Here is a 27,444-nt window from a genome sequence, read left to right as displayed (position 1 = left end):
CAGGGTCTTTACCAATGAGTCTATTCTTTGCATCAGATGGCCAAACTATTGGAGTTTCTGCTTCAGTATCAGTCCTTCCAATGAATATTCAGGACTGATTTCCTTTAGGATGGACTGGTTGGATCTCCTTGCAGCTCAAGGGACTCTTAAGAGTCTTCTCCAACACCACAGTTCAAAAGCATCAATTCTTCGGTGCTCAGCTTTCTTTATAGTCCAGCTCTCACATCCATACATGACTACTGGAAAAACCATAGCCTTGACTAGATGGAACTTTGTTGGCAAAGTAATATCTCTGCATTTTAATATGCTGTCTAGTTTGGTCAGAGCTTTTCTTCCAAGGAGCAAGTGTCTTTTAATTTCACGGCTGTGGGGCATTAGGTTGAACTGGCATAACTGAGCTGCAGGCTAGAAGGAGGGTTTTAAGGAAGGAGCAAGGAGGTAAGTTAGAAAACACAGTAGGTTTAAACCATCCGTTTTGTAGCAAATGGGAAGGAGTAGCATGGATACGCAGCTGCATCAGAGCCTCATGGAAAACAGTGGGACATTTCTGCTTGGTTATAGGCAGAGAAATCTACCAGGGGAGAGAGGAACCTAAGGCTCTGGGAGGGGCGGGGCGAGTGGGTACAGGTGGGCAGTGATGGGAAGCAGGGTTGTTTTAGCTTCTGCTACCTGAGTGTGGCAAAGGGACACGATGGAAAGGACTTAGCATGCACACACACACGTGAGAGCTCAGGGCAGCCCTGACCTCAGCTCAGCTCCTGAAAGCTGCTCTTGTACACTCTGCATTTTGTCAGGGGACTGGGGAAACCAGCATCTGTATAATGTTTCTTAGAAATTTTTACTTCTTGCTGTATTCTGATCTCTGGTAAAGCAATCGAACTTCATAAAATAACTTAATGGGTTAACATGTCTATTCGCATTTGGCAAACTTAAGATAATCTTTGATAATAATGATTTATGATAATATGCCGTCTACTTGCAATGCTCTAATACATTCAGTAGAAAACACTACATTTTTAGATTAGGACATAACTTCTTGGAAGAAAACCATGTATTATTTTCCTGTCACATAAACTTTCAGAGACTTCTGATTCTCCCTGTGATATCTCAGTTAAATGTTGCCCTTAGAAATCATTTGCTTTCTCATAAAGATGCTAAGCTGTATTGTGTCTGGATTTTTTTAAACTTGTAACTTCAGGCACAAATGACCCACTAAAGGCTATGAAAAGCATGATGTATTAATAAGATAAAACGGTAAAATGCAGGTTTATTCTCTTCACAGCTAACTGCAGTGAAGATTGTATTTTAAAAGCCACTGAAAATTTATGAAAATATGCGAACACTTTCCCTTTGTTTCTCCCTTAGTTTTGCTACTCGAGAAGATAGAGTATGATGACATCTGCAACAAGACACTGAAGATTACAGACTTTGGCTTGGCGAGAGAATGGCACAGGACTACCAGGATGAGCGCAGCAGGCACGTATGCCTGGATGGCCCCGGAAGTTATCAAGTCTTCTTTGTTTTCCAAGGGAAGCGACATCTGGAGGTAAGTAAGCACCATGCATTTTGCTCTTGCAGATGTTAGTGGAAACTGGTTGCTGCACTTCCATTAAATGAGTCCCAAGTGTTAGTTGCTTAGTCATGTCCAACTTTTTGTGACCCCATGGACTATAGCCCGCCAGGCTCCTCTGTCCATGGGATTCTGCAGGCAAGAATACTGGAGTGGGTTGCCATTTTCTTCTCCAGGGGATCTTCCTGACCCAGAGATCAAACCCGGGTCTTCTGCATTGCAGGCAAATTCTTTACCATGTGCGCCACCAGGGAAGCCAGAAATGAGTCCCAAAGTATTGAGCATTTCTGAGCATAACGAATAGTAAAGATGGTCCACAGTTTGTGGTTGTTCCACTTAAGAATTGTTTTGACTTTACAGTGGTGCAAAAGTGGTAGGTACTTCCTAAAAACTGTACTTGGGATTTGGCGTTTTGATCTTTCCCAGCCTAGTGACGCATGGTCCAGTCCTCTCTTGTGAGGCCAGGCAAAGGCAGTGAGCTGCAGCTCCTGGTCAGCACCACCATCAGGAGGGGAAACAACCGATACACTTACAACCATTCTGAACCCAGACAACCACCCTGCTTTTCAGTTTTGGTATCGTATGCAACCAACTACACAAGATATTCAGCATAAGATCAGCTTTAGGCTTTGTGTTAGATGATTTTGCCCAACTCTAAGCTAATTTAAGTGTTCTGAGCACTTTTAGAAAGACTGGGCTAAGCTTGGTCTTCCCAGGTGGTGCCAGTAGTAAAGAACCCGCTTGCCAGTGCAGGAGACAGAAGAGCTGTGGGTTTGATCCCTGGCTTAGGAAGATCCCCTGGAGGAGGGCATGGCAACCCACTCCAGTGTTCTTGCCTGCAGAACCCCATGGACAGAGGAGCCTGACGGGCTAAGTCCATAGGGTCACAAAGAGTCGGACACGACTGAAGCGACAGCACAGCACACACACGGGCTAACCGTCTATAACGTTAGGTGCGCTAAATGCATTTTCAGCTTTATGACATTTTCAGCTTACTATGGAATTATCCAGATGTGACTCTGTTGTAAGTTGAGGAAGATCTGTATGAGCCTTTTTGAAGGTTTTGTGGTTTTGATCAAGATAGCTGTAATCATGACGGAATGGGTAACTTGAGATTTTGATTGTCCTAGGACTTCCATTTGATAGGAGAATCTTATGAAGTCAGAAGTTTGATTAAAACTAGTTATAGTTGGAGTTAACAGTAATGGCATTTTGTAAGACCTGTTGGTAAATAAACACAAACCTCACTTTAAGGAAAATTTTGATTCCTCATGACTCACACACAGAATGTTAGCATGGAAGGAGTTTGAAGAAAAAATTTATATCAGCTCTTTCATTTTATAGATTGAATCATCTAAAGATTAAAGCTTCTGGTTTGGGAATGGAGAGCTAGACCAAAATGGGATCCCAGGTTATCCAGGTTATCTGAATTTTCCATTCAGCTTTGTCTCATTAGGGAGTGAAGACACCATCCATACCAGAACCACACAGAAAACAACAGAACAACTCTGTTTATACTTACAAGGCACCAGGAGCTTACTGGCCTTCATTTGAGACTCATAGAACGCTGTGTGACTAGTATTAAAACTCCAGGGTTTTGTGTTTTTTTTTAATTGTTGTTGTTTTAACACCTTATTGAGATATAATTCACACATCATACAAACTACTGAATTCGCCAGTTTAAACTGTGCAGTTTCATAGCTTTTAGTATATTAATAGAGTTGTGTACCTTCATCACCACAATTTAGAACATTTTCATAATCCATAAAAGAAATCCTATTAAAGGTAGCCATCTCCCTCAAAACTTCATCCCTCCCAGCCCAAGGCAGTCATGAATCTATGTTTTGTATCTTCAGATTTGCTTATTGTGGACATTCTATATAAATGGAATTATGTAATATGCAGTCCTCTGACTGGCTTTTCAGTTAGCATATTTTCAAGGTTCATGTCATAGAATGTGTCAGACTTTCATTCTTATTTATTGTTGAATAATATTCTACTGGGTGGATAATACCACGTTTTCTTGTCCATTTATCAGTTGATGACGTTGGGGTTGTTTCCACTTATTGACTAATTCTGAATAATGCTGCTGTGAGCATCTGTGAAAAAGTTTTTGTGAGGACACGAGTTTTCCTTCTCTTGGATAGGAGTGAAATTGCTGGGCCACAGGGTAATTATGTAGTTAATCATTTGAGGAAGTGCCAGACTGCTTTCCACCAGTCCTCATTCCCACCAGCAGTATATAAATAAGGCCTTCTAATTTAATTGTTCTACTTATGACTTTTAAGAAATTTATCACCTGTGCCAGGGGTTCTATAGCGTCTTTGGGCCATTTTGAGAAATACAAATGCTTGGGCCTCACCCCTTACTTAATGACTTATACTCTGCTGAGACTGAGCACATGTGTCTTTATAAAATATTAGATGTGTTGTTCTTGACTTAATCACAATGATTTTCTGAACATATAATGCCAAAATACTTAAGTGAAGTAGGTGACTATTTTAAGAAATTATACTTCAAGACTCTGAAAACTCATAAAATGTACCATAAATCAATTTTACATTCTGTATAATTACTTAACACTGTAACCATTTTACTGGTTGTATGCCTTTGAAAATAAACTATGTAATTATAACCTATACAAACGCTGTGCAATCTACATAAATGCTTTATAGCAACCTCATCGACTATAAACATAGAATCAAGAAGTAAGAAAAAAAGAATTTCTAAAATCAGTCACAGTCTGGGTCTTGAAGTCCAAACACTCATGGAGAGGAATTCCCTCAAAATCTGTTCTTTTCTCAGTTGTATAATATAACCTTGGTTGTCTGATTTTCAGTAGAAGCATCTAATCAGAAGAGGGGAGAAGGATGCTAAGCTGGTAAAAAAGAAAAATTTTTAAAAAGGCAGTTGAGAACAGGGTAGGCGACAGGAGCAAAAGACAGCCTGAAACGTATGAAAAAGACCCGAGACCACTGGCCTGCGTAGCTACCTGGTGTGGAGCCAGACGTCCGCACACACCTCCAGAATGCATCAGTATGTCACAGCACAGTCCTTGGTGTCAGAATGTGGAAGGCAGGGAAGGCTGTCCCTCTGAACTACACAGACCTTTGCCTGAGAACCTCCTTTGTAACATTCCCATAAAAATAATTGCATTCAAGAAGCATCGCCCTGGTCCGTGGGGCTGGTATTATATGTATATACTGGTGTATTTAGTGATTGTCCTCTTTCTGCCTCTTACCTCCTTACCAGTTACTACCCTACAAGATAACTTTGGCAGATATTATCACTGAACTTTTACTGTGACTCCTGTGATTACCCCAGGTTCACACTGACAGATTTAGACATTTCCTCAGAATTATAAAGCTAATGAATAATATGCTCTGATCCCTGGCTTAAGAGCTGTGTTCCTGCCACCACAGCCCTTAATCATTAGATCATTTGTGTTCTTAGCAGAGGGCTTTTTATACTATATCCCACTGAGTTTCAGAGAGCAGAAAAATATGCATTATGCTTTAGAAATTGTCCCATAGAAATAGTTACCCCCCCCTTTTTTTTTTCCCAGATTGGTTCTTACCAGACTACTCTACTCTGGAAAAATGACCTATCCTAAATTATTCATTCTCTGAAACTTCCAAGAGGCAAAGTTGTACTGTTATTGTTTTAATTTTGTTATTTTCTATTGAGAATAGCAAGGAAGCTTCTTTGAATTTAGGCAGTTTTCGGTTATTCTAAGAATTTTTTGGTCTCTTGCTCTGAAATGATTTTTGTTGATTGAACTGTAAATTAAGTTTACTTACTCTTGAAATTAAGTATGTGTCTCTGCTAATGCATCATAATACAGATAATTTTTAAGCAACTAAGCAGATAACTTTTGAAAAAACCTGTTTACAACTTAATTACTAATACTTATAGCATTATATAACTTAGAAGTACTGCATTATATATTCCTTTTATAAAAATATGTAAAGCAGCACTGTGAGAGGGTAGGGCAGATATCCCTAATACTTCGTCAGTGATTCAAGATCAGCTTCAAGGCCATGTGAGTGAAACACAGTCAGCAGAGAGTAACAGTCCCACAGCTCAGCCCCGGGTCTGCTGCCTCCAGGTCCAGGTGCCTTTCAGTGCTGCCCTCTTAACTCCTCCTGGTGGAGAAGGAGCCCTGGCCTCAGGGGCCTCAGGATGGAGCACCTCTGCTTCTGAGCCAGCAGAACATCAGCTGGAGGATCCGTGAGCCCCATTTGAATGGGCACATTCTGTTGTTTCTACACCCCTTTCTGAATGTTTCCAGGGTAGTCTAGAGTCCAGTGGGCACTACTGGAGAGACCCATAAAGGCAGTGGTCGTGGCCAGGATGACGGGCACCGGGGCTCCAGAGTCTCTGTGCAGACCAGGCCTTCATAGACGCCTTTTTGTATTTGTGATTCCGTGAATCGCTGTATCTCTTAAGATCAGGAGATGATCAGATGAGACTCAAAAATCAGCTCCAGCACACAGGTAAATGGCTTTTGTTGCTTCTGAGCTGTTTTGCCTTTGCTTAGACATATCTTACCACCTTTTGTCTGCTGTCTTTAAAACTATGCTCAAGTATAATATATAAGCAGCAAACAGAAGAAATGAGAAGTTACTTCTTTAAATTTCAAACTTTTATCTGTTCCTGGTGACTGGCAAGCCTCTGCCAAAAAGTTACGCTTGCCTGCACTAGAGTCATATATAACACTGACCTTCCCCCTACCTCTTTGGAGCAGTTTTTCAGAGCTACCTGGGCTATAGTCCTCATTATACCCCCAAGTAAAACTTAACTCACACAAACACAAAAACATTTAAACTTTTTTTAACTTAGTTAATGAAGTTTGAAACTATTAGAAAAGTGAATAGCACTGTACTTCTTATGTTAATAGTGGTGGTTTAGTTGTTAAGTCATGTCCAACTCTTGCAACCCCATGGACTGTAGCCTGCCAGGTCCCTCTGTCCATGGGATTCTCCAGGCAAAGATTCTCCAGGGGATCTTTCCAACTCAGGAATCGAACCCAGATCTCCTGCACTGCAGGCAGATTCCTTACCGAGGGAAGGAATGTACTGAGCTACAGCGGAAGCCCCTTATGTTAATAGAGCCTAAAGCAAATATGCTCCTTCCTTATATGCTATTTTTTTTAAATTTTTAATTGAAGGATAATTGCTGTACAGAATTTTGTGGTTTTCTGTCATACATCAACAAGAATCAGCCATAGGTACAAACCTGTGTCCCATCCCCATGCTTATGTGTTTTAAAGTCAGGTGAGTGTCAAGAGTGATTGATATTTTATGTAACAAAACAAAAGATTTTCTGAATGCACTTTATGTTTTGAAGATGACTTTCCTGGTGGCTCAGTGGTAAAGAATCTGCCTGCCAATGCAAGAAATGCAGGTTTGAGCCCTGGGACAAGAAGATCCCCTGGAGAAGGAAATGGCACTCCAGTCTTCTTGCCTGGGACATCCCATGGACAGAGGAACCTGGTGGGCTGCAGTCCATGAAGTCACAAAAAGTAGGACATGACTTAGCAACTAAGCAACAACAACAGAGAAAAACTAAGGTTCTGATTGGTTTTGTAGAAGAAAATAAATATGTGTAATGTTCAAGGCTTATTTCTATGCTCCCCTGTACTATCTTGAACTGGACCAACTCAGAGTCTCTAGTATGGATGTGAACTGAAATTTGGTCCTTCAGCTTCATTTAAAAATTCATTTCGAGATCCCTCTACTGTGAGTTTGCTGGTTCTTGTATGTAATTTCATTTGCCCTTGAACTGAAACAGCAGTGACTCAGCTGGCAAAGAATCCACCTGCAATGCAAGAGACGATCCCTGGGTTGGGGAGATCCCCTGTAGGAGGGATATGCTACCCACTCCAGTATTCTTGCTTGGAGTATCCCCATGGACAGAGGAGCCTTGCAGGCTGCAGTCCATGGGGTCATGAAGAGTTGGACACGACTGAGAGACTAAGCACAGCACAGCGCACACCTGTATCACATCTGGGGATGCTGTGAAGAGCTTGGCTGCTGCACTTGTTCCCTGTGTTTTATTCTCCTTTCACTTTTCCTCCCTCAGTTATAAAAAAGATGCGTCATGTCCTCCCAGCCGGCTCAGGGAGGCCCACAGGATTTCTTTGTCTGTTACTAGTAGGCATTAGGTGGAAACATGAGTAACACATCTCCTAAATATAAAAGGAGAGGCAGAGAGAAGCAATTTCAAAACCCTGTTTTAAAACAGCATGACTGGACTTCAGTCCTGTGCTGTATAGCATGAAATTCTGTAGGGCTGGAATCTTCAGTGTCCTGAAGATCTTCAGGAGGTGTGGAAAAAATGAGACAGAAGGACGAACATCAGAACAGCCACGTTGCTCTTTATGTGTGGCCTGGTTCTTGTTGTTGTTCAGTCGCTCATTCATGTCCGACTCTTTGTGATCCCACGAACTGCAACACACGAGGCCTTCCTGTCGTCACTATCTCCCAGAGTTGACTCAAACCTATGTCCATTGAGTCGGTGATGCCATCCGACCATCTCATTCTCTGTCGCCTCCTTCTCCTCCTGCCCTCAGTCTTTCCCAGCATCAGGGTCTTTTCCAATGAGTCAGCTCAACAGTATGAAAAGGCCTGGTTCTGGACCCTGTTTAATTCAGTCATGTTCTGCTTTTAAGCTTTCCTATCCACTAAGTAGTTTCACTTCTTCAGAAGAAGGCATAACTGATTTCTGGAAGGAGAGTAATTGCATATGTTTGGAATGTTAAGTGGAAGAACCCACCTCTCACACTGGGATAAGGGCCCCTATGGGCTTTGTTAGAAGAGAAGATGATTAGGATCTGGATGAAGGCACTGATGTGTTTCTCCCATTGATTGTGTCATGAGGAAAAAAAATCCCACTTAACTTTATGAAAACTCTACTTTCCAGCTACGGAGTGGTGCTGTGGGAGCTGCTCACGGGAGAGGTGCCCTACCGTGGCATTGATGGCCTGGCTGTGGCCTACGGGGTGGCGGTCAACAAGCTCACTCTGCCCATCCCCTCCACCTGCCCTGAGCCATTTGCCAAGCTCATGAAAGGTATTTGGGTGTCTCTGTGTGCCTGTGGGATCAAGGGGAATCACTCAGTAGAACATCTGTATATGAAATAGGTAACTAGTGAGAACATACTATACACAGCAAAGGGATCTCTTCTCAGTGCTTTGTGGCGACCTAAATGGGAAGGAAATCCAAAAGTGAGGGGATATATGTGTACATATAGCAACCGAGCACACGCATAGCTGATTCACTTTGCTGTACAGCAGAAACTAACACAACATTGTGAAACAGCTGTACGCCAGTAAATATTCTACAAAAAGAGAACATCCGAATATTTTTTAAACCGAAAGGGTAGTTTCTGTAATTCTAATTTTCAGACGATTTTAAATAATTATGCTGTCTTAAGAAAAAGAAATCATGTCTTTGATCTAAGATGTCAGATTAAGTTTTGATGAACTAAGTAACTTAAAAACAATGCAGTTTAATAATAACTCATTTATACAAAATTCAGTTGAATGGTAATAAATTTGTCATCAAATACACTAGAGGAGTTCAAAGGCAATATTGATTGGGCTTCATATGTGCTATTTTTAATTCTACCTAATGATCAATAATCTTTTATAGTCTCAACTGGCATGGTTTTGCCATGACCTTATCTATTTTGGTCTTATCTTTTTAAAAACTGTTAAGTAACTCTTTTTGTGGGCAGTAAGTTACCTTGCTTAGAACCTCTCTTGTGACTATAACATTTTAGAGACCTAGGTTTTCTTGGACTGACTTTTAGAACTCTGAAACTGTAAGTCATGTGATGAGGGCAGCTTAGGCGAGATGGAGTTCATGGTAAGGCAGAGGAAGCACACATCCTTATACTAATGTCAAGTCATACAGACAACAAGAGCCTTATCTAATAATAATTATTTCACAGGCTACTGACACAGGCATGGTGTAAAATAAAATTTTCAAAATCATCATCAACTGATGTTTAAAATCTTGAACAGACCCTGTCAACGCAGGCTGACAATCTGAACTATGCGGAGAAATGGACTTACCATGATTCTTATTTATTTTAGAATGCTGGCAACAAGACCCTCATATTCGACCATCTTTTGCTTCAATTCTTGAACAACTGACTGAAATTGAAAAGGCAGTTATGACTGAAATGCCTCAAGAGTCCTTTCATTCCATGCAAGATGACTGGAAACTGGAAATTCAGCAAATGTTTGATGAGTTGAGAACAAAGGAAAAGGTCAGTGATAAATATTAACTGCATAACATGCTCACACTCATGAAGATTATGGAGAACATGAGTCAAGAACCGCTAGACTAAACCACTAAACCATTATTAAAAAATATTTTCACACATCAGTATTTGTTGATTCTTTCCTTCCTGTTAAAACAAAACAGAACTGTACTCAAAATGTATAACTGGAAAAGAAATAACCTTTTACTATAGGTTATTAAAGGAATTTTCAAATATTAAAAAAAAACTTTAAAAAGGAGAAAGAATGACATACTAAACCCTTTGTGTGCATTAACCAGCTTCAATAATTGTCAGTAGATTGTCACTTTGTTCATTTCTTTTTCTTATTATCATCTTTTTTTTTTTAAACTGGAATATTTTAAGTTAAAACCTAGACTCTTGTCATTTTACCTTCAAATACTTCAGAATGCATCTCTGATGAGTAAGAATTTTAAAAATATTTTTCTTGACATTATTATCTTTAAAAATAACAGTAGTTCCTTGATACCATATAAGATTCCATATTGCGATGTCACAGTTTGTCTGAAAGATGTCTTCTTATAGTTGATTGGTGCAAATCAGAATTTCAGCATGGGCTGCATGTTTTCCATTAGGTTCTTTAAAACTTCTTTTATGCTAGTTCCCCCTTCTTTCCCCTCTTTTTGTCTTTAAAGCATTACTTTGTTGAAGAAACTGGAAAATTGTATAAGAACTTTTGAACTTTTTAATATGATGAGTGAAGCTCTAGGTGTATGCATTTTTAAGAGAAGAAAAGTAATAAACTTGAATGTTAACCATGCTGAAGCTGTGTATATGTTAACTACATACAAAGTGTAAAGCAGGTGAAGCAGAAACACACCTAATAGGAAGGCAGACAAGTTGGGAAGTGAGTTTCTAGTAATGCTTGACTGTCAGCAGTCCCCCAAACCCCCAAGTTTGGGGCACGTTGCTGTGTTTCAGTGGCAGTACTTACTTTTTCAAAGCTATTTTTGTAACACTTTAGCATTTGGATGACTCAGAGTTTATCTTGGTTGTCTGTGGTATACAATTGTTCAATAGATTAAATTCTCTTGTGCATAAGAACCTGAATGTGAGGTCCATGAATCAAGGTAAATTGGACGTGGTCAAGCAGGAGATGGCAAGAGTGGACAACATTTTAGGAATCAGTGAGCTAAAACGGACAGGAAAGGGTGAATTTGATTCACATAACCGTTATCTCTACTACTGTGGGCGTGTGTGTGTGTGTGTGTGTGTGTGTGTGTGTCACTCAGTCATGTCTGACTCTTTGTGACCCCATGGACTGTAGCCCACCAGGCTCCTCTGTCCATGGAATTCTCCAGGCAAGAATATTGGAGTGGGTTGCCATTGGAGTGGGTTGCCATTTCCTTCTCCAGGGGATCTTCGCAACCGAGGGATAGAACCCAGGTCTCCCACATTCCAGGTGGATTCTTTACTGTCTGAGCCACCAAGGAAGCTGCCTTTAAAAGAAATGGAGTAGCCCTCATAGTCAACGGAAGAGTCCAGAATGCAGTACTTGGGTGTGATCTCAAAAATGACAGAATGATCTCTGTTCATTTCCAAGGCAAACCATTCAGTATCACAGTAATCCAAGTCTATGCCCCAACCTCTAATGCTGAAGAAGCTGAAGTTGAACAGTTCTATGAAGACCAACAAGACCTTTTAGAGCTAACATCAAAAAAAGATGTCCTTTTCATTACAGGGTCTGTAATGCAAAAGTAGGAAACAAAGAGATGCCTGGAATAACAGGCAAGTTTGGCCTTGGAGTGCAGAATGAAGCAGGGCAAAGGCTAACAATTTTGCCAAGAGAACACACTGGTCATAGTAAACACCTGCTTCCAACAATACAAGAGATGACTCTACACATGGACATCACCAGATGGTCAGTACCAAAATCAGATTGATTATATTCTTTGCAGCCAGAAATGGAGAAGCTCTATACAGTCAGCAAAAACAAGACGTGGAGCTGACTGTGGCTCAGATCATGAGCTCCTTATTTAAAAATTCAGACTTAAATTGAAAAAGATAGGGAAAACCTCTAGACCATTCAATTATGACCGAAATCAAAACCCTTATAATTATACAGTGGAGGTGATGATTAGATTCAAGGGAATAGATCTGGTAAACAGGGCCTGAAGAACTGTAGACGGAGGTTCATAACATTATACAGGAGACAGTGACCAAAACCGTCCCCAAGAAAAAGAAATCCAAGAAGACAATAGTTGTTGTCTGAGGAGGCCTTACAAATAGCTGAGAGAAAAAGAGAAGTGAAAGCAAAGGAGAAACAGAAAGATATACCCAACTGAATGCAGAGTTCCAGAGAATAGCAAGGAGAGAGAAAGACAGCAAAAAAGACAGATGTGTATAACGGACTTTTGGACTCAGAGGGAGAGGGAGAGGGTGGGATGATCTGGGAGAATGGCATTGTAACATGTATACTATCATGTAAGAATCAAATCGCCAGTCTATGTCTGACGCAGGATACAGCATGCTTGGGGCTGGTGCATGGGGATGACCCAGAGAGATGTTATGGGGAGGGAGGTGGGAGGGGTGTTCATGTTTGGGAACGCATGTACACCCGTGGTGGATTCATGTCAATGTATGGCAAAACCAATACAGTACTGTAAAGTAAAATAAAGTAAAAATAAAAATTTTAAAAAAATAGTGAAAAAAAAAAAGAAAGCCTTCTTAAGTGAACAGTGCAAAGAAACAGAGGAAAACAGTAGAATGGGAAAGACTAGAGATCTCTTCAAGAAAACTGGAGATACCAAGGAAACATTTCATGCAAAGATGGGCACAGTAAAGGACAGAAATGGTATAGACCTAATAGAAGCAGAAGATATTAAGAAGAGGTGGCAAGAATACACAGAAGAACTGTACAAAAAAGGCCTATAGACAGTGACTGCAGGCATGAAATTAAAAATCGCTTGTTCCTTGGAAGAAAAGCTGTGACAAACCTAGACAGCCTATTAAAAAGCAGAGATATCACTTTGCTGACAAAGGTCCATATAGTCAAAGCTATGGTTTTTCCAGTCATGTACGGATGTGAGAATTGGACCACAAAGAAGGCTGAGTGCTGAGGAACTGATGCTTTCAAATTGTGGTGCTGGAGAAGACTCTTCAGAGTCCCTTGGATAGCAAGGAGATTAAACCAGTCCATCCTAAAGGAAATCAATCCTGAGTATTCACTGGAAGGACTAATGCTGAAGCTGAAGCTCCAATGCCTTGGCCACCTGATGTGAAGAGCCACCTGATGTGAAGAATGACCCAGTTATTCTTTTCCATTGACTCATTGGAAAAGACCCTGAAGCTGGGAAAGATTGAGAGCAGGAGGAGAAGAGGGTAACAAGATTAGATGGTTGGATGGCATTGTCGACTCAATGGATATGAGTTGAAGCAAACTCCAGGAGATAATGAAGGACAGGGAAGCCTGGCATGCTGCAGTCCATGGTGTCACCAAGAGTGGAACACGACTTAGCAACTGAACAACGACAGCAATGTGCAATAAATGTCTGGGCAATACCACATTGCAAGTTATTGATAGACTTCATAAAGCTATGTCATTGTCCAGGAAGGCATTTTTATATGCCATATATTTGTGATTCTAAAATTGTAGAATTCTTTTCCTTTTTTCTTTATTTATTTCGAATTGGAGGATAATTGCTGTTCAAAGCTGTGTTGGTTTCTGCCATACATCAGCATGAATCAGCGATAGGCATTCACATATCCCCTCTCTCCTGAACCTCCCTGCCACCTCCCACCCCATCCCACCCTCTAGGTTGTCCCAGAGCACTAGGCTGAGCCTGCACTACCTCAGCTTCCCATTAGCTATCTAAAAGAGTAGAATTCTTTTTAAATAGACCATAATGCTCTGCTAAGTAAAGAGTCCATTTGCATGTTCCAGTGCTTGACATAAAAATATGGGATTATCGTGTAACTGGGTCATTCTCCTATGTTAAATTACCTTGACTTTCGTAGAATGACTCAGCATTACATCGCTAGACTTTTGCATTGACCATAATACTGAAGGCACATAGCCAACCTAATTGCAGAGGAAAGAGCAAAAAAGTTCTGTTTGTGGTTTGAATATATATATATGTATAATATATATGCATAACAGTTCTTAAGCTAGTGTATAATAATACTGTGCATGGGGCCAAGATACCTTACACCTAAATTCAGTCTGTGAGTAGCTTACTTCTGCTATTACCAGGCTGAACTGTGAATTAATACAAGGTATGTCATGGGTATTCCCCCAACAGTAAATGTTTCTCTTAAAAAAAAAACAACAACCATTTAAAAGTATATCTTTGGGGAAATCGTTGTCAGTTTCCATGTCACAATTTCCTCTCAGCAAATGTGTTGAATGTCTGCTGTGTGCTGGGACAAGTGTGAGAGCTCTGCGAAGTGGCATCCTGTGTCCTGGACCGCCAGGCTAAGGGTTTGGATCCCGCTGACAAGTTTTCAAAAGGGGCTTGATGTGCTATCCCGGTCACCCTTGCCAGTCAACCACTGAAGTCAGAACCTCCTTCTCACTCCCCATCTGCCGTCCCTCCTCCTGCTTCCTTTGTGTGGTAATAAGATATTGTTACCATAGGTACCCAATCTCAAAGGTCTTGACGATGTGGCCTCCCCTGTGACAAGGACCATCAGTGGTAATTCACTCCCCTGACCCCTGTGGTCCTCACTCATCACCTGCATCCCTGTAGCAGCATCCTACCTGGGTGCCCTGCATCCAGCCTTGCTCCCCTAACTGAGCCCCTCAGCACACCAGTGACACTTCTAAAATGCAAATCAGAACCACCTCGCCTCAGTGGCCGACTCCTTTTCTTTATAACGTCTTCTGTTCTCCCACATTTAGCCTCACTTTGTCCCCAGCCAGCCTGAACTCTTCCATTTCCTCCAGAGCCGCTCTCCTGCATTTTGCCCCTTGTGTATATTCTTTGTCTGTCCCTGGCCTGGCTTACCCTCTCCACACGGTTGCTGCTGCTTCATCCTCAGGCCCCAGAGCCCCCTTCCCTTCATCTTTTGCACCACATAGAGCGTCACAGCGTCTGGCACTTTCTTTATCCAGCCACACTGGGCCATACTTTATTAATATCTGCTTCTTTGTGTCGTCCTTGGTCTGCCTTTCCTACTTGTTAAGTTCATGAGCTGTTCTGTTTTATCCTTGGTCATGTTCCTCTGTAACACTGAGCAGAGAACTTGGCACATGGTAGATGTTCCATAGATATATTAAATACCTAAGTAAAATTTCTTTACAGGTTCCTAATATATGTCTTAATAGGTGAGAGATATTAGCATTTATTATTATTGTCATTTTAAAGAATATTTGCCTGTGCTGAATCTCCATCGCTGTGTGCGGGCTTTCTCTAGCTGGGGCCGCTCTCTAGCTGCAGCGTGGGCTTCTCACTGCGGGGGCTTCTCTTGTGGAGCATGGGCTCCAGGACGCACAGGCTTAGTAGTTGGTGCATGTGGCTTAGTTGACCTGAGGCATGTGGCATCTTCCTGGACCAGGGATCCACCCTGTGTCCGCTGCATTGACAGGCAAATTCTTAACCACTGGACCTCCAGGGAAGTTCCAACTGTCATATTTTTTTCAGTGAAAAGATGATTTAAAAGTGTGTAAATGCCATGAATTCTATTTTGAATCTTACACAGCGGACACCTCAGCTGTTTAACTTCTGGTTATATATAAGAAACTTCCACATGTATGTGCAAGGAAATTAAGGTTATTCACTTTTAAGTATAGTTTGTAATAATGAAAAACTGGAAACAACCCGAATATCCATTAATAGGGAAATAAATGCCTAAACTATTGAATATTCTTTTTTTTTTATTGTATATTCTTACAGTAGAAATCTGTACAGTCCTCAGATGAATGAACTCCAGCTGTATGTTTCAACATGAATAGTAGTGAGTGAGTGCTTAGTCGTGTTTGGACTGTGATTCTGTAGACTGTAGCCCACCAGGCCCCTCTATCCATGGGTTTTCCAGGCAGAAATACTGGAGTGGGTTGCCATTCTCTTCTCCAGGGGATCTTTCTGACCCAGGGATTGAACTTGTGTCTCTTGCGTCTCCCTTGGCAAGGGGATTCTAGTGCCATCTAAATCTCAGACAGTATAATATTGGGCAGAGAAAGCAGTTGCAGAAGGATAATCACATTGTATAAATTTATAAGACCACAGAAAACAGTATTATTCAAATGTACAGAAGGGCGAAGTATAGTCAGAGGAAGGATACAAAAGATGCAACTTAAGTATAGCAGGTCCGAAGGTGAGGGGATAGGATTCACTGTGATGCACAGAGGACTTTAACAGGTCTGAAACAGATATGGTAAAAATTTAGCATCTGTTAAATATGGATAGTAAGTGCATGAGTATTTGCTGTTCTCTCTAGTTGTAGTATATATAAAATATTTCATAATTTTAACTAGTTAAGAATAAAGGTTAGAGGGAAATCTGTAAGCTGCTAAAATCCTTTTTTTTTTTTTCTTTTTTGTAAGCCATTTTTTCAAATAGTAGACTTCTAGGTGATTTACTGACTTCCTTAGATTTTTCAGTGTTTTGTGAGTTTAGAAATTCAAAACTGATAAAAGCAATCTTGGACCCTGACCCCCTTAATAAGTACCTGGAGCTCATTTAGTAAGAAACAGTCATCCTGTTTGAGTCTGTTCAGATCACACCGTCAGCATCACGTTCAACTGATGGCACCATGTCTTAAAGGGACTTTACCAGTAGCTCAGCAGTAAAGAATCTGTCTGCAGTGCGGGAGACACAGGAGATGTGGGTTCCATCCCTGGGTTGGGACGATCCCCTGGAGGAGCGCATGACAACCCACTTTAGTATTTTTGCCTGGAGAATCCCATGGACAGAGGAGCCTGGTGGATGACAGTCCTTGGGATCACAGAGTCAGACACACAGCACCACGTCTTAAAGAGCTCCCCCAGGTGGACGGCCAGGGACACGGGAGGGGCCTGCACACCTGAGCCCTCGAAGAGAAATGGATGCAGAAGGGGGGCTGGGCAGTACGGGGTTGTCCTCAGTGCTGGAGGGACTTTCTAGCAGGTGAGGGAGAAGATATATTCCGGTTGTTCAGGGTTCAGAAGTAGGAGGCCTCTCAAGTGAGTGCTCCAGGCATGAAGATCGGGTCTCAACAACTTCCCAGCTCTTGGAGCCGAGCAGGAGGACAGTTGAGCCTGCGCCAGCTGTTCTGGCCCTGCCCTCGAGGAATTCAGGCGGACGGCAGGGGTGTGCACACGGGAGTTCACTAAACCATGACCTGCCCTGCCCCCGTGTTGTATTATGTCTTTAGCAGAATGCCAGAATCTCTAGCAGTTGAGCAAAGTGGTACGGACCGAGGACTTGAGCCAGCCTGTCTGGTTGGGGTCGGGGCGCTGCCACTGGCTGACGGAGACTGTCCTGCCATCCTCCCACACCCCCACAAAGTGTCCCAGCCACGCTGTCTCCCTCCTCGGGGTGGCATGGGCTTCCACGAGCGAGGTGTCCAGAGGGCTCATGCCTGCGTGCTGCTTGCTAAGTGCTGACAAGTGTGCGTGTTCAACTTGCAACAAGGAAGGCAGTGGCTCTGACTGAAGCCGGGCAGGTTCCTGCCAGCACCCGCAGCCCCATCCCTAGCCCAGGTGCTTGGGAAATGGGGCTCTGAGCTGGAAAATGACTGAGTGCATTACTTTTTCAGCCTTGCAGTTCTTTGAAGGATTACTATCAGTGATATTATTAACATGTTTTTAAGATTTTTTTTTAACCCCTTCCCAAATGGTTTTCAGGAATTCTGAAATGAGATGCTTAATAGCAAAAGTAAAAAACATTTGGGGAATGGAAGAAGACTTGGAGGAAAAATAAAACTTGGCATCACAGAATTTAAAATTTGGAAGTGATGTCGTTAATAACTCTTATTATTTTAAACTTGGTAATTATATATGAAACCGTAGGAGAGAGGCACAGCCAGTGAGTTAATTCTTATCGTAAGTGAAAGTCACTCAGTCGTGTCTGACTCTTTGTGACCCCATGGACTATACAGTCCATGGAATTCTCCAGGCCAGAATACTGGAGTGGGTAGCCTTTCCCTTCTCCAGGGGATCTTCCCAACCCAGGGATTGAACCCAGCTCTCCTGCATTACAGGTGGATTCTTTACAATTCTTATCATATGTGGTGAGGAAATCAAAAAAGAATGCTTTAAGACTAGATGTCTGCTTTCTCCATGTTGAGGTCTTGTAAGTAGTTTCTTTGCTATTCTTTGGGTTCATTTTTGCAATATACTACAGTGGTATCTTTACATATATATGATTTCTGATATATTTGTTATATACATATATGACTTCTGTGCAGTGCTTTTTGAAATACAGCATTTACGGTATGTTGTGGGTCTTTGGTTTATAATTAAAGAATATATAGTCTTTTTTTTTTTGCTGGAAGGTTTCAATTGCATCTTTTTTGATGGAGTCAAAAGCACAGTAGATGTGCGCTATCTCCCTTTCCTGTTCACTGATTGCTTGAGGCAGGAGGCGTCAGACCTGGAATTAATGGTCAGTGACTTGGCCGTGCTCTGTGTTATTCAGTAAACTGTGGCCTCCATAGATACCGGTTCCTCCCCAAATTCCTGGCTTCTTATCTCTGCATGTCTGTCTCTGTACACTGGGTGTGTGCACCTGTCTTTGAACCACTATACGAAGGCTTGTCACTGTTAATGATTAACACCTAGTGCCAGGAATTTGGGTTTTCCATTACTAGAATGGCCTGTGCCAAGCAATTAAACACACAGCACTGCCTAGTAATCTCAGCGACCGAAAGAATGTTTTTGTGTGCTTCATAATTTCAGAGAATCCAAAGGGCTTCTAATACCCCAGACTGTGCTTTTTTCTTATACTTCTGAATGCTTTAAAACTCCTTCAGAAGGAAGAGTACTTGGCTACTTTCTCTTTGATCTTATTTTTTTCTTTTATGAAGTCTTATGAACCAAGTGACTTTTTTTTTTTTTTTAATTTATAAAGTCACTGCACAGGGGTTTACACTTTAGTTTGAGACCTGGAATTAAAAATGGTTTCTTATTCAGTTACTGTAGCAATAACACAAAAAGCCTAAGTGAATTTACAGCCTTTATCTCTTCCTTATGCCATTTCATTCCACAATAGCTAATTGGGTTGTTATCTACACCCCTGAAAAGTAATATCTTAACAGAAGGGCAGACAGTAATGAATTAGAAGTTGACTGGAATGATCCTCTGTCCCCAAATACACTATAGTAAAACCTCTAATTTGAACAAACTGTAAAGCCACTAGTTAAATAAAGGATTCCGAATTGTTTTAAACAGCTAGTGTTTTCTTCTTCTTTTTTTCTTTTCAAGTAATAAATAGTTATTTATATTTGGCACAATATAATGACGAAATACCGGTCTCTCCTCATAAATCAGCTGATACATATTAGCAGAACTGATTTGAATAGTGATTGGTCTTCAGGAAATCATTTCTCATCATTTTGTTTATGAAGTTTGTTTAGAAAAAAACAAATTGAAGGAATGTTTCAAAGGTGAGTTTCGGTCTATTTTGGTAGAACTACTGTAAGGTCAGAATTGATCCACATACAGAACCTTTATTTTTAGGACTCTCCGTTTTTCTTGATATTACCTTATTCATTGCCGGAGGATGCTCCCCCATTTTTATTTTCCCTTATGACTCCAGTCGCATGGCTCAACTCTCCTTCTTTCCATGAGCCTCTGTCTTGCAGTGTTTCTTCACATCAGTACTTTCGAGGTGGCCTCTGGAAAGTGTGCCCTGCTCTTATGAAGTGTGACATGTTCACACCAAGCTTGTAGCTCTCTAAGTTCACAGCCCAGGGCTCTGCTTGAGAAGGTGGAGTTTCTGACAAAGTTTTTGGCATTAGGATCTGGGCTTCCCTGGTGGCTCAGATGGTAAAGAACCCGTCTGCAGTGCAGGAGACTCCGGTTGGATCCTTGGGTCAGGTAGATCCCCTGGAGAAGGGAATGGCTACCAACTCCAGTATTCTTGCCTGGAGGGGAATTCCATGGGCAGAGGAGCCTGGTGGGCTATAGTCCATGGGATTTCAAAGAGTCAGACACAACGGACTAACACACACATTCTAAGACTGAACTTGTCTGGTGCAGTGTAAATAGAAGTTTGCGAAGGCCTGGCTTTCTATGTGAATGCTTGATTTATGGCAGGGTAGTCTACAAGAGAAAGCAATTCAGCACCAAAAGAGGTATTTATGTCTCTGATAAAGAACGGAACACTTTACAGAAATGGAATAAGAATGGGGATGTGGATTAAAGACTGTAGAGTTCTCAGTTTTACTACTGAATAATTTTTTTATAATAGGAATAAAAGTATTCTTCATAGATTTTCTGTTTCTTACCAGTTAAATAATTCTAAAACCAAAACTGAGAGGAAGTTATATTTTAATCAGTGTGTGTCATGACAGAGGGACTTTTGTTAGCTAATTCATGACATCTGTGTGAAGCGACAGTTTCCGTCCATCCATGGAATCCTGGAGAATCCTCTGTGGACTGACTGTATTTTCCAGTGACTTATCCTTTTAGAGCTGTTGCATTTTCATTTCTGATGGGCCTTCACCTGCCTCCTGCCATATTAGCTTTGTTTTTCCCGTTAGTCTCTCCACCACAATGTGTTAATTCCCTAAGCAAATTCTTAAATAACCTAAGGAGAGAAATCTAACCTGCTGCAGTCTTCGGTGACTATAATTTTCCTTTAAGTAATCAAGCTTTCCCTTTTGGCTTTAATGGGCCTTCTTTTTCCCCCTAATTTTTATTGAAGTAATGTTGTGTTAGTTTCTTCTGTGCAGTAAAGTGATCAGCTTATATCCCCTCCTTTTTAGATTTCCTTCCCATATAGGTCACTGAGTAGAGTTCTGGGTCTTCTTCAAATGGGCCCTTCACATCAGTACCTGGCTGCTGTGTGTCGATGTACATTTTGAGTGTCAGGTGATTGTAAAGGCCAGAGACAGAGAGAGAGAGTCTTTACACTTGGGTATAAAGACGTGTGATGCCTCTTCTTGGATCATAAAACTAGAAGGGCCATGGACAGATGGGATCGGTGGTCCCCAGCTTAACACCCTTCACACCTGAGCTTGTGGCCGGGTGCCCTGCATGCATCCCGTGGATGGGGTGTGCCTCAGCCCAGGGGGATGCTTCCTTGCCTTCTTCTGAGTTGGACTTTGAAGAAGGTGGATAAAACTTTCAGAAAGAACCTTGCAGGAAGAAGGGCAGATCTGAGAAACCACCTGGTGAGGTGCAAAACCCGACACTTGATGGTACTCTGCTGTCAAGTCAGTTGTGTCCAACTTCTTGCAACTGTAGTGCAGCCCTCTAGGCGCCTCTGTCCCTGGGATTCTCCAGGCAAGAACGCTAGAGTGGGGTGCCATGCCCTCCTCCAGGGGCTTCCCCACCCAGGGATCGACCCTGCATCTCTTAAATCTCCTGCATTGGCAGTTGGATTCTTTACCATCTAGCACACCTGGTGAGACTCAAAACCCAATACTTAATTATGCTAATGGCCTCTAATACAAATAAGCTGCTGGTGCTGCTGCTAAGTTGCTTCAGTCCTGTCCGACGCTGTGCAACCCCATAGATGGCAGCCCTCCAGGCTTCCCCATCCCTGGGATTCTTCCCTGGGCAAGAACCGTGGAGTGGGTTGCCATTTCCTTCTCCAATGCATGAAAGTGAAAAGTGAAAGTGAAGTCGCTCAGTCCTGTCCGACTCTTAGAGACCCCATGGACCTCAGCCCACCAGGCTCCTCCGTCCATGGGATGATTCTCCAGGCAAGAGTACTGGAGTGGGGTACCATTGCCTTCTCCATACAAATAAGAGCCATGGATTAAATAAGCCATTCTGCCCCCCCCCCCCACCCCCACCCCCAAAACAAAGCAGAAACACCCCCAGAATTGCCAGATGGAGCCTGTGTGAGCCCCTGGTGAGCTGGGGTCCAGCCTGGCCTGTCTTGGCTGTGGGGAGGCTCCGGGAGGCCTGCAGTGACCTTGATCCTGTCCCCTGTCCCGGCGGCAGGAGCTGCGCTCCCGGGAGGAGGAGCTGACGCGGGCCGCCCTGCAGCAGAAGTCGCAGGAGGAGCTGCTCCGGCGGCGGGAGCAGCAGCTGGCTGCACGGGAGATCGACGTGCTGGAGCGAGAGCTCAACATCCTCATCTTCCAGCTGAATCAGGAGAAGCCCAACGTCAAGAAGAGGAAGGGCAAGTTTAAGAGAAGCCGCCTGAAGCTCAGAGACGGCCATCGCATCAGTTTACCTTCAGGTACGGTCCCGCCCCGATGGCCCCTCAGACTTATGTGGTCGTCCCTCCTGTCTGCTTCTTTGCTTCATCAGAGCTGGGGAGTGAGATTTTATGACTGAGCATCTTCACCTCTTGCTTCAGTCCGTGGTTAGAACGTAACGACCTAGTGAGTTTTCACGTGTGAAGCAGCCTGGGAAGGGAGCATATTGCAGGGGACCGGAAGCAGTGTATCTGACTGCGGGCATCCTTTCCTGTTAATGACATTATTGTTTACTCCTTTGGAAATCAAAGCAGAATTTCTCTTTAGCTGATGGCATTGAACCAGCACTACACAACATGGTGAAAATCCAGAACAAACACATCTTACTCAAAATACTTAAACAATCAAGAAACAGAAACAATGGAATGATTTCTTTGACCCTCACCAGTGGCAAATTTCTGTCTGTAATCCTAATAGCAAGAAAAGTGGAGTACACGGAGAGATACAAACTCAAAGTAAATTAGCAGCAAAGAGCTGATTATTTATCTATGTAATTAGCATGATACAACAGTTTAGAATTTTGGTTTTTTTGGGGGGGAAAGGGGAATAAGTCAAATGGAACATTTAACTTGAACTTCCTATGTAATTTTTTAACCAAATCAAAGTTTGAAACTAAGAAACAGAGGTATATTTTAAGATCGTAATTTAAGCGAACTTTTCATTAGTCATCACAATTGTTAGGCTACAGTTACCTTTTAAAATCTGAACATCAATTTCTTGCTTCCACAAGGAGCTGGCTGTTATCTGGGGCACTGAGGTTGCTGTTCGCACCCTTAGCAAAGTATATTCAGTGCCTCGATGACCACCCACCTTCATCTAAAGGTTCAAAATCGTTGAGGTATAAAAGTGAAAGTTAAAGTTGGTCAGTCACGTCCAACTCTTTGCAACCCCATGGACTGTATGCCATGGAATTCTCCAGGCCAGAATATTGGAGTGGGTAGCCGTTCTGTTCTCCAGGGGATCGTCCCAACTCAGGGATCAAACCCAGGTCTCCCACACTGTAGGCAGATTCTTTACCAGCTGAGCCACTTGGGAAGTAAATCAGTAATTCTAGGCAACCTTTTAAAAAATATTTTAAATCATTGCGATATAACATAAATGTATTATGAAGAACTGACTCATTGGAAAAGACCCTGATGCTGGGAAAGATTGAAGGAGGGAGGAAAAGGGGACAACAGAGGATGAGATGGTTGGATGGCATCACCAACTCGATGGACATGAGTTTGAGTGAACTCCGGGAGTTGGTGATGGACAGGGAGGCCTGGTGTGCTGCGGTTCATGGGGTCACAAAGAGTCGGACACAACTGAGCGACTGAACTGAAATGGATTATATGTTGGGAGAAACTAAACAGAGTACAAAATAGCAAACATATGTCAATTCATAAAGTTATGTTTGATTGAGGCAATATCAAATGTCCCTCTGTGTTTTGCAGTAGTTTTCTCGCAGGGAAGGATGATGACAGAGCAAGAGCTGGCTGCCCCTGTAGGGTTGGTGTTTGTTGCTTCAGTTAAGTTCAAGTCCAACTCTTCTGCCACCCTGTGGACTGTAGCCCTCCAGGCTCCTCTGTCCGTGGGATTTCCCAGGCAAGAATACTGGAGTGGGCTGCCATTTCCTTCTCCTGGTCAGGGGATCTTCCTGACCCAGGGATCGAACCTGAGTCTCATATGTCTTCTGCTTGACAGGTGGATTCTTTACTACTGAGCCTCCTAGGCAGCCCAGCCTATAGAGAATACACAGTCAATGTGTATATATCTGTATGTATCTGTCTTTCTATATATGTATTACATCTTAGAGTGTTCTTTACAGATTCCAGTGTTTTCCTGAGATGTTTGGTAATAGTGTGGAAATTTGATGTAAATAACAGTAACAGGAGTTTTGTTTTATATAAAATATGTATACATTGTCTTGTAAAGATACTTACTACAAAATCCTTGCAGCTTGCCACGTATTGTGACTTTGGTTACAGAAGTCCTTAATTGATCAGAAAATTGCTGCTGTGGGGTAGTCAGAAGTACACAGAATATACATCATTGATTAAGTGCTTTGATGAGGTGAGAACTGGCTATGTGGTCCTCATTCATTTTACCTTTGACCTCTTTGGGAACAAAAAAAAGGTACTTTTCCAGGTTCTCTTCTAATGTTTGCTTTTAGCCGAAGTGTAACTTGAAAGACAACTCACTGGACTCTCTGATATGTCAGACATAATTTAAAGTAGTCTGTTTCGTTTAAGGTAAGGCTTCTTTCTGCTTTTGATATAGACAGTAGACAAATTCAGAGGGGCATTCAGTGTGAGTTTTCTTCTCTAGTCCTGAGCTATATCAGTGTTCTTCTATCTGTGTTGTGACCATATTACCATAATTAATATTCACTGATTCCCTGGGGAAACTTTGGAGAGGGGAGCTAATTAGAAACTGATGGGAAAGAAACTTGGGAGAAACAATGAAATAATTCCAGTGATTTTTTTAATCTTCATGAAAGAGTGATTAAACAAAGTATCACAGGATTCCTGGGGTTCTTCTTCTCAAATTTTACTTGGCTGGTACCTTGCATTTATTCAGCACAAAGTGAATATATTTGAATATTTTTGCTGGATTTGTATTATTCCTGGATAGTACTAGTTCCCTTTCCTGTTTCTGAGAATAGAGGGGTCATTTTAGTCACATATTTTTTTTTTACCTTTTGCCACTTAATAAAAGATTCTAGTTAAAACATAACCTCAAAATCTATTGCTATAATCCTAAACCATTTTAAAGGCATGAAATGCAGTTTCTGTAATTTAGGGTGGTAGTTACCTCTTCTGCCCACAAGATGGTGCCACATTGCTGTGACACTGGTACCTCTATGGAAACTCATTAGAATCCCTCAACTCTACAAGCTACCTCACCAACACACACACACACACAGAGTTTACTTACACAGTATCCCAAAGTAGGACACACATCCAAAGATCCACAGAGAAGAGTCAGAACTATAAAAACAATTATTTTCTCCTTCAGTGGTTTTGCTCAGTGGAGAAAGCAATTATTTGTACCTTACATTCAAGAGAGTTAGTGGATTCCAACATTATGATTTGTTAGAAAATTCTTTGAGTTACCAGATTTTAGTACTATTTCATGGTACATTAATAAGGAAGAAACAGCTGGTAGATGACAGATTGAAGAGTGGTGTTACTTATTTTTCCAGCTACAAACTACTTAAATCCCTTTTGCAGGAATTTTTCCATGTCTATCTAGCTTAAGGAATTTCCTAGAAATGTATCTGAGACTCCTACAAACTGGTTCTTAATATGTATGCTTGCATTTAGATCTTTAATCCATTTTGAGTTTATTTTTGTGTATGGTGTTAGGAAGAGTTCTAACTTCATTTTTTTTACAACAGCTATGTGTAAAAACTAGACAGCTATGTCCATTTTTCCCAGCACCACTTATTGAAGAGACTGTCTTTTCTCCAGTGTATATTCTTGCCTCCTTTGTCAAAGATAAGGTACCCATAGGTGTGTGGGTTTATCTCTGGGCTTTCTGTCTTGTTCCATTGGTCTATGTTTCTGGTTTTGTTCCAGTAAAACTCACTAATAGTAAATAACAGTTGAAAATAAGAAAATTTTTGAAGACTTCATTCCTTTTTTTTTTTTTTTAAGAGATGGTCTAGATAAGATAAGTGATCCAGAGAGCTCTGGTCTCAAGGCACGGGGAGCAAAAATCAGGTTCTCCTAGTAGGAGGTATTCCCTTAGGGTAAGAATTCTAAAGATATTTTTTTTCCTTCAAGCTTTCTGTACTGTTTGGGAATTAAACTGGTTGGGGGTCAGTTAACCTTCAACTAGCATTGTGTACTCAATTGGTGCAATTGAAGGTTCATAATATTCATAGATACCCCCTTTTCTTTTCTTTTCAATTGTTTTGAAAAATTGGTCAGCCGTTGTAACAAGGGCATTGTGTGTGAGCAACTTTCACACACACACACACACACACACACACACGCACACAGAGATCAACCTAGATTGTCTTTTTGACTAGAGTAGCCAGATCCTCACCTAAGCCTTCTATAAAGGTGGAGTTAAGCAAAGAATCATTTTGGTGGTTAGAGAATGATTCAGATGACAAGCCAGAATATTGCTTAAAAGTTCTTTCAAAAAATTGTTATTAAATTTGAATAATTAATCATTGTACTTTTTCCTTCGTAATCACTGATAGCAGCTTTTCATTTTATGGCTATTTATAGCTAGGATGATTTATTACTGGAAAACTCAAATGCAATTATTCCTGTTGACAATCCTGCATAGCTACCTAATAAAGATGAGTGCTTATACAATGAGGCGGCATAATCTAAGAGTTGGTAAATTAAATTGTGTGCAGTCTTGGAACTTGTAGAGAGAAAGAATGGTTGTGGCAGATACATTTATACTGTAACCACTTTATATCACTCCTGTATTATGTTTGTTTTGAACCCAGGTTGTGTTTTTAGAACATATAAAATAGATCAAAGAGGTTTTGAAACTTTTGGGAGTTGGTATGTCTCTAAAGCCATGATGTTCTAACTTCAACCACTTCACAAGAGCCAGAGGCCTGCCACACTCACGTGCCTGGTGTGCGTGAATGTGAGCAAGTGTGTGTACATGCCTAGGGAGAGAAGGCAGAAGCCCCCAAAGGACTTTTCAACGAATACTGAAACTTTTAGTGTAAAGTGAGCCGTGTCAGCATCCTTCATGAAACATAAATATTGCCAGTGAAAACATACAGGTTTAGTCAAAAGCCTGTGGACCACATGATAATCTGCCATGAGCAGATACTTGAGAACAGGTCTAGCAAGCAGTCCAGAAAAACACTGGACATCAGCCAGGACCCCTTAACAGTTCAGCCTGAGTTTTCTCAGTCTGTAACTGGGACAGAATCAACCTTTCTCTGTTTCATAGGAACAGGATGTTTATCATAAAGAATGTTTTGTTTATGTTTAAAGCACAGAGTGCTCTTTTTTTTTCCCCTGAGTACAAGTATCTGGTTTTTTTCAGAAGACCAGAAGCACCCTGAATCTTAGGTATTATTAAGATCCAGTCTTGTGCCTTCGCAACTGCCTTTGGCCTTAAAGCCGTCCGTGGCGGCTCCCCGGCCTGTGCCTGTCGCCTCCTCTCCCGTCGCTCGTCCTTCGTGGTTTGCCATTCAGGTGCTGTGGCCTGGTTCTGTTGTTCTGATTCCGAGGCCTGCGTGAGCATGCGTGCCTTCCACTCTGGGCTGCAGGCTCCTCTCGCTACAAAAACTTCCGTGTGCTTGTACG

General features: G+C 41.8%; 1 protein-coding gene across 1 annotated transcript in view; it reads left to right on the top strand.

Moving 5' to 3' along the window:
* MAP3K21 (mitogen-activated protein kinase kinase kinase 21) overlaps nucleotides 1-27,444 on the top strand; it is a 57,776-nt gene that overhangs the window by 17,890 nt on the left and 12,442 nt on the right. The window contains exons 2-5 of the mRNA XM_052640411.1: nucleotides 1,366-1,546; nucleotides 8,495-8,643; nucleotides 9,672-9,847; nucleotides 21,915-22,155. Coding sequence (XP_052496371.1) covers nucleotides 1,366-1,546; nucleotides 8,495-8,643; nucleotides 9,672-9,847; nucleotides 21,915-22,155 — 747 coding nt within the window. The remainder of the gene's footprint in view (nucleotides 1-1,365; nucleotides 1,547-8,494; nucleotides 8,644-9,671; nucleotides 9,848-21,914; nucleotides 22,156-27,444) is intronic.

The sequence above is a fragment of the Budorcas taxicolor genome, chromosome 5, assembly GCF_023091745.1.
Source record: "Budorcas taxicolor isolate Tak-1 chromosome 5, Takin1.1, whole genome shotgun sequence".
Taxonomy (NCBI): Eukaryota; Metazoa; Chordata; class Mammalia; order Artiodactyla; family Bovidae; genus Budorcas; species Budorcas taxicolor.
Note: the sequence above shows the minus strand (reverse complement) of the source record. Positions and strands in the feature narration are given on the sequence as shown.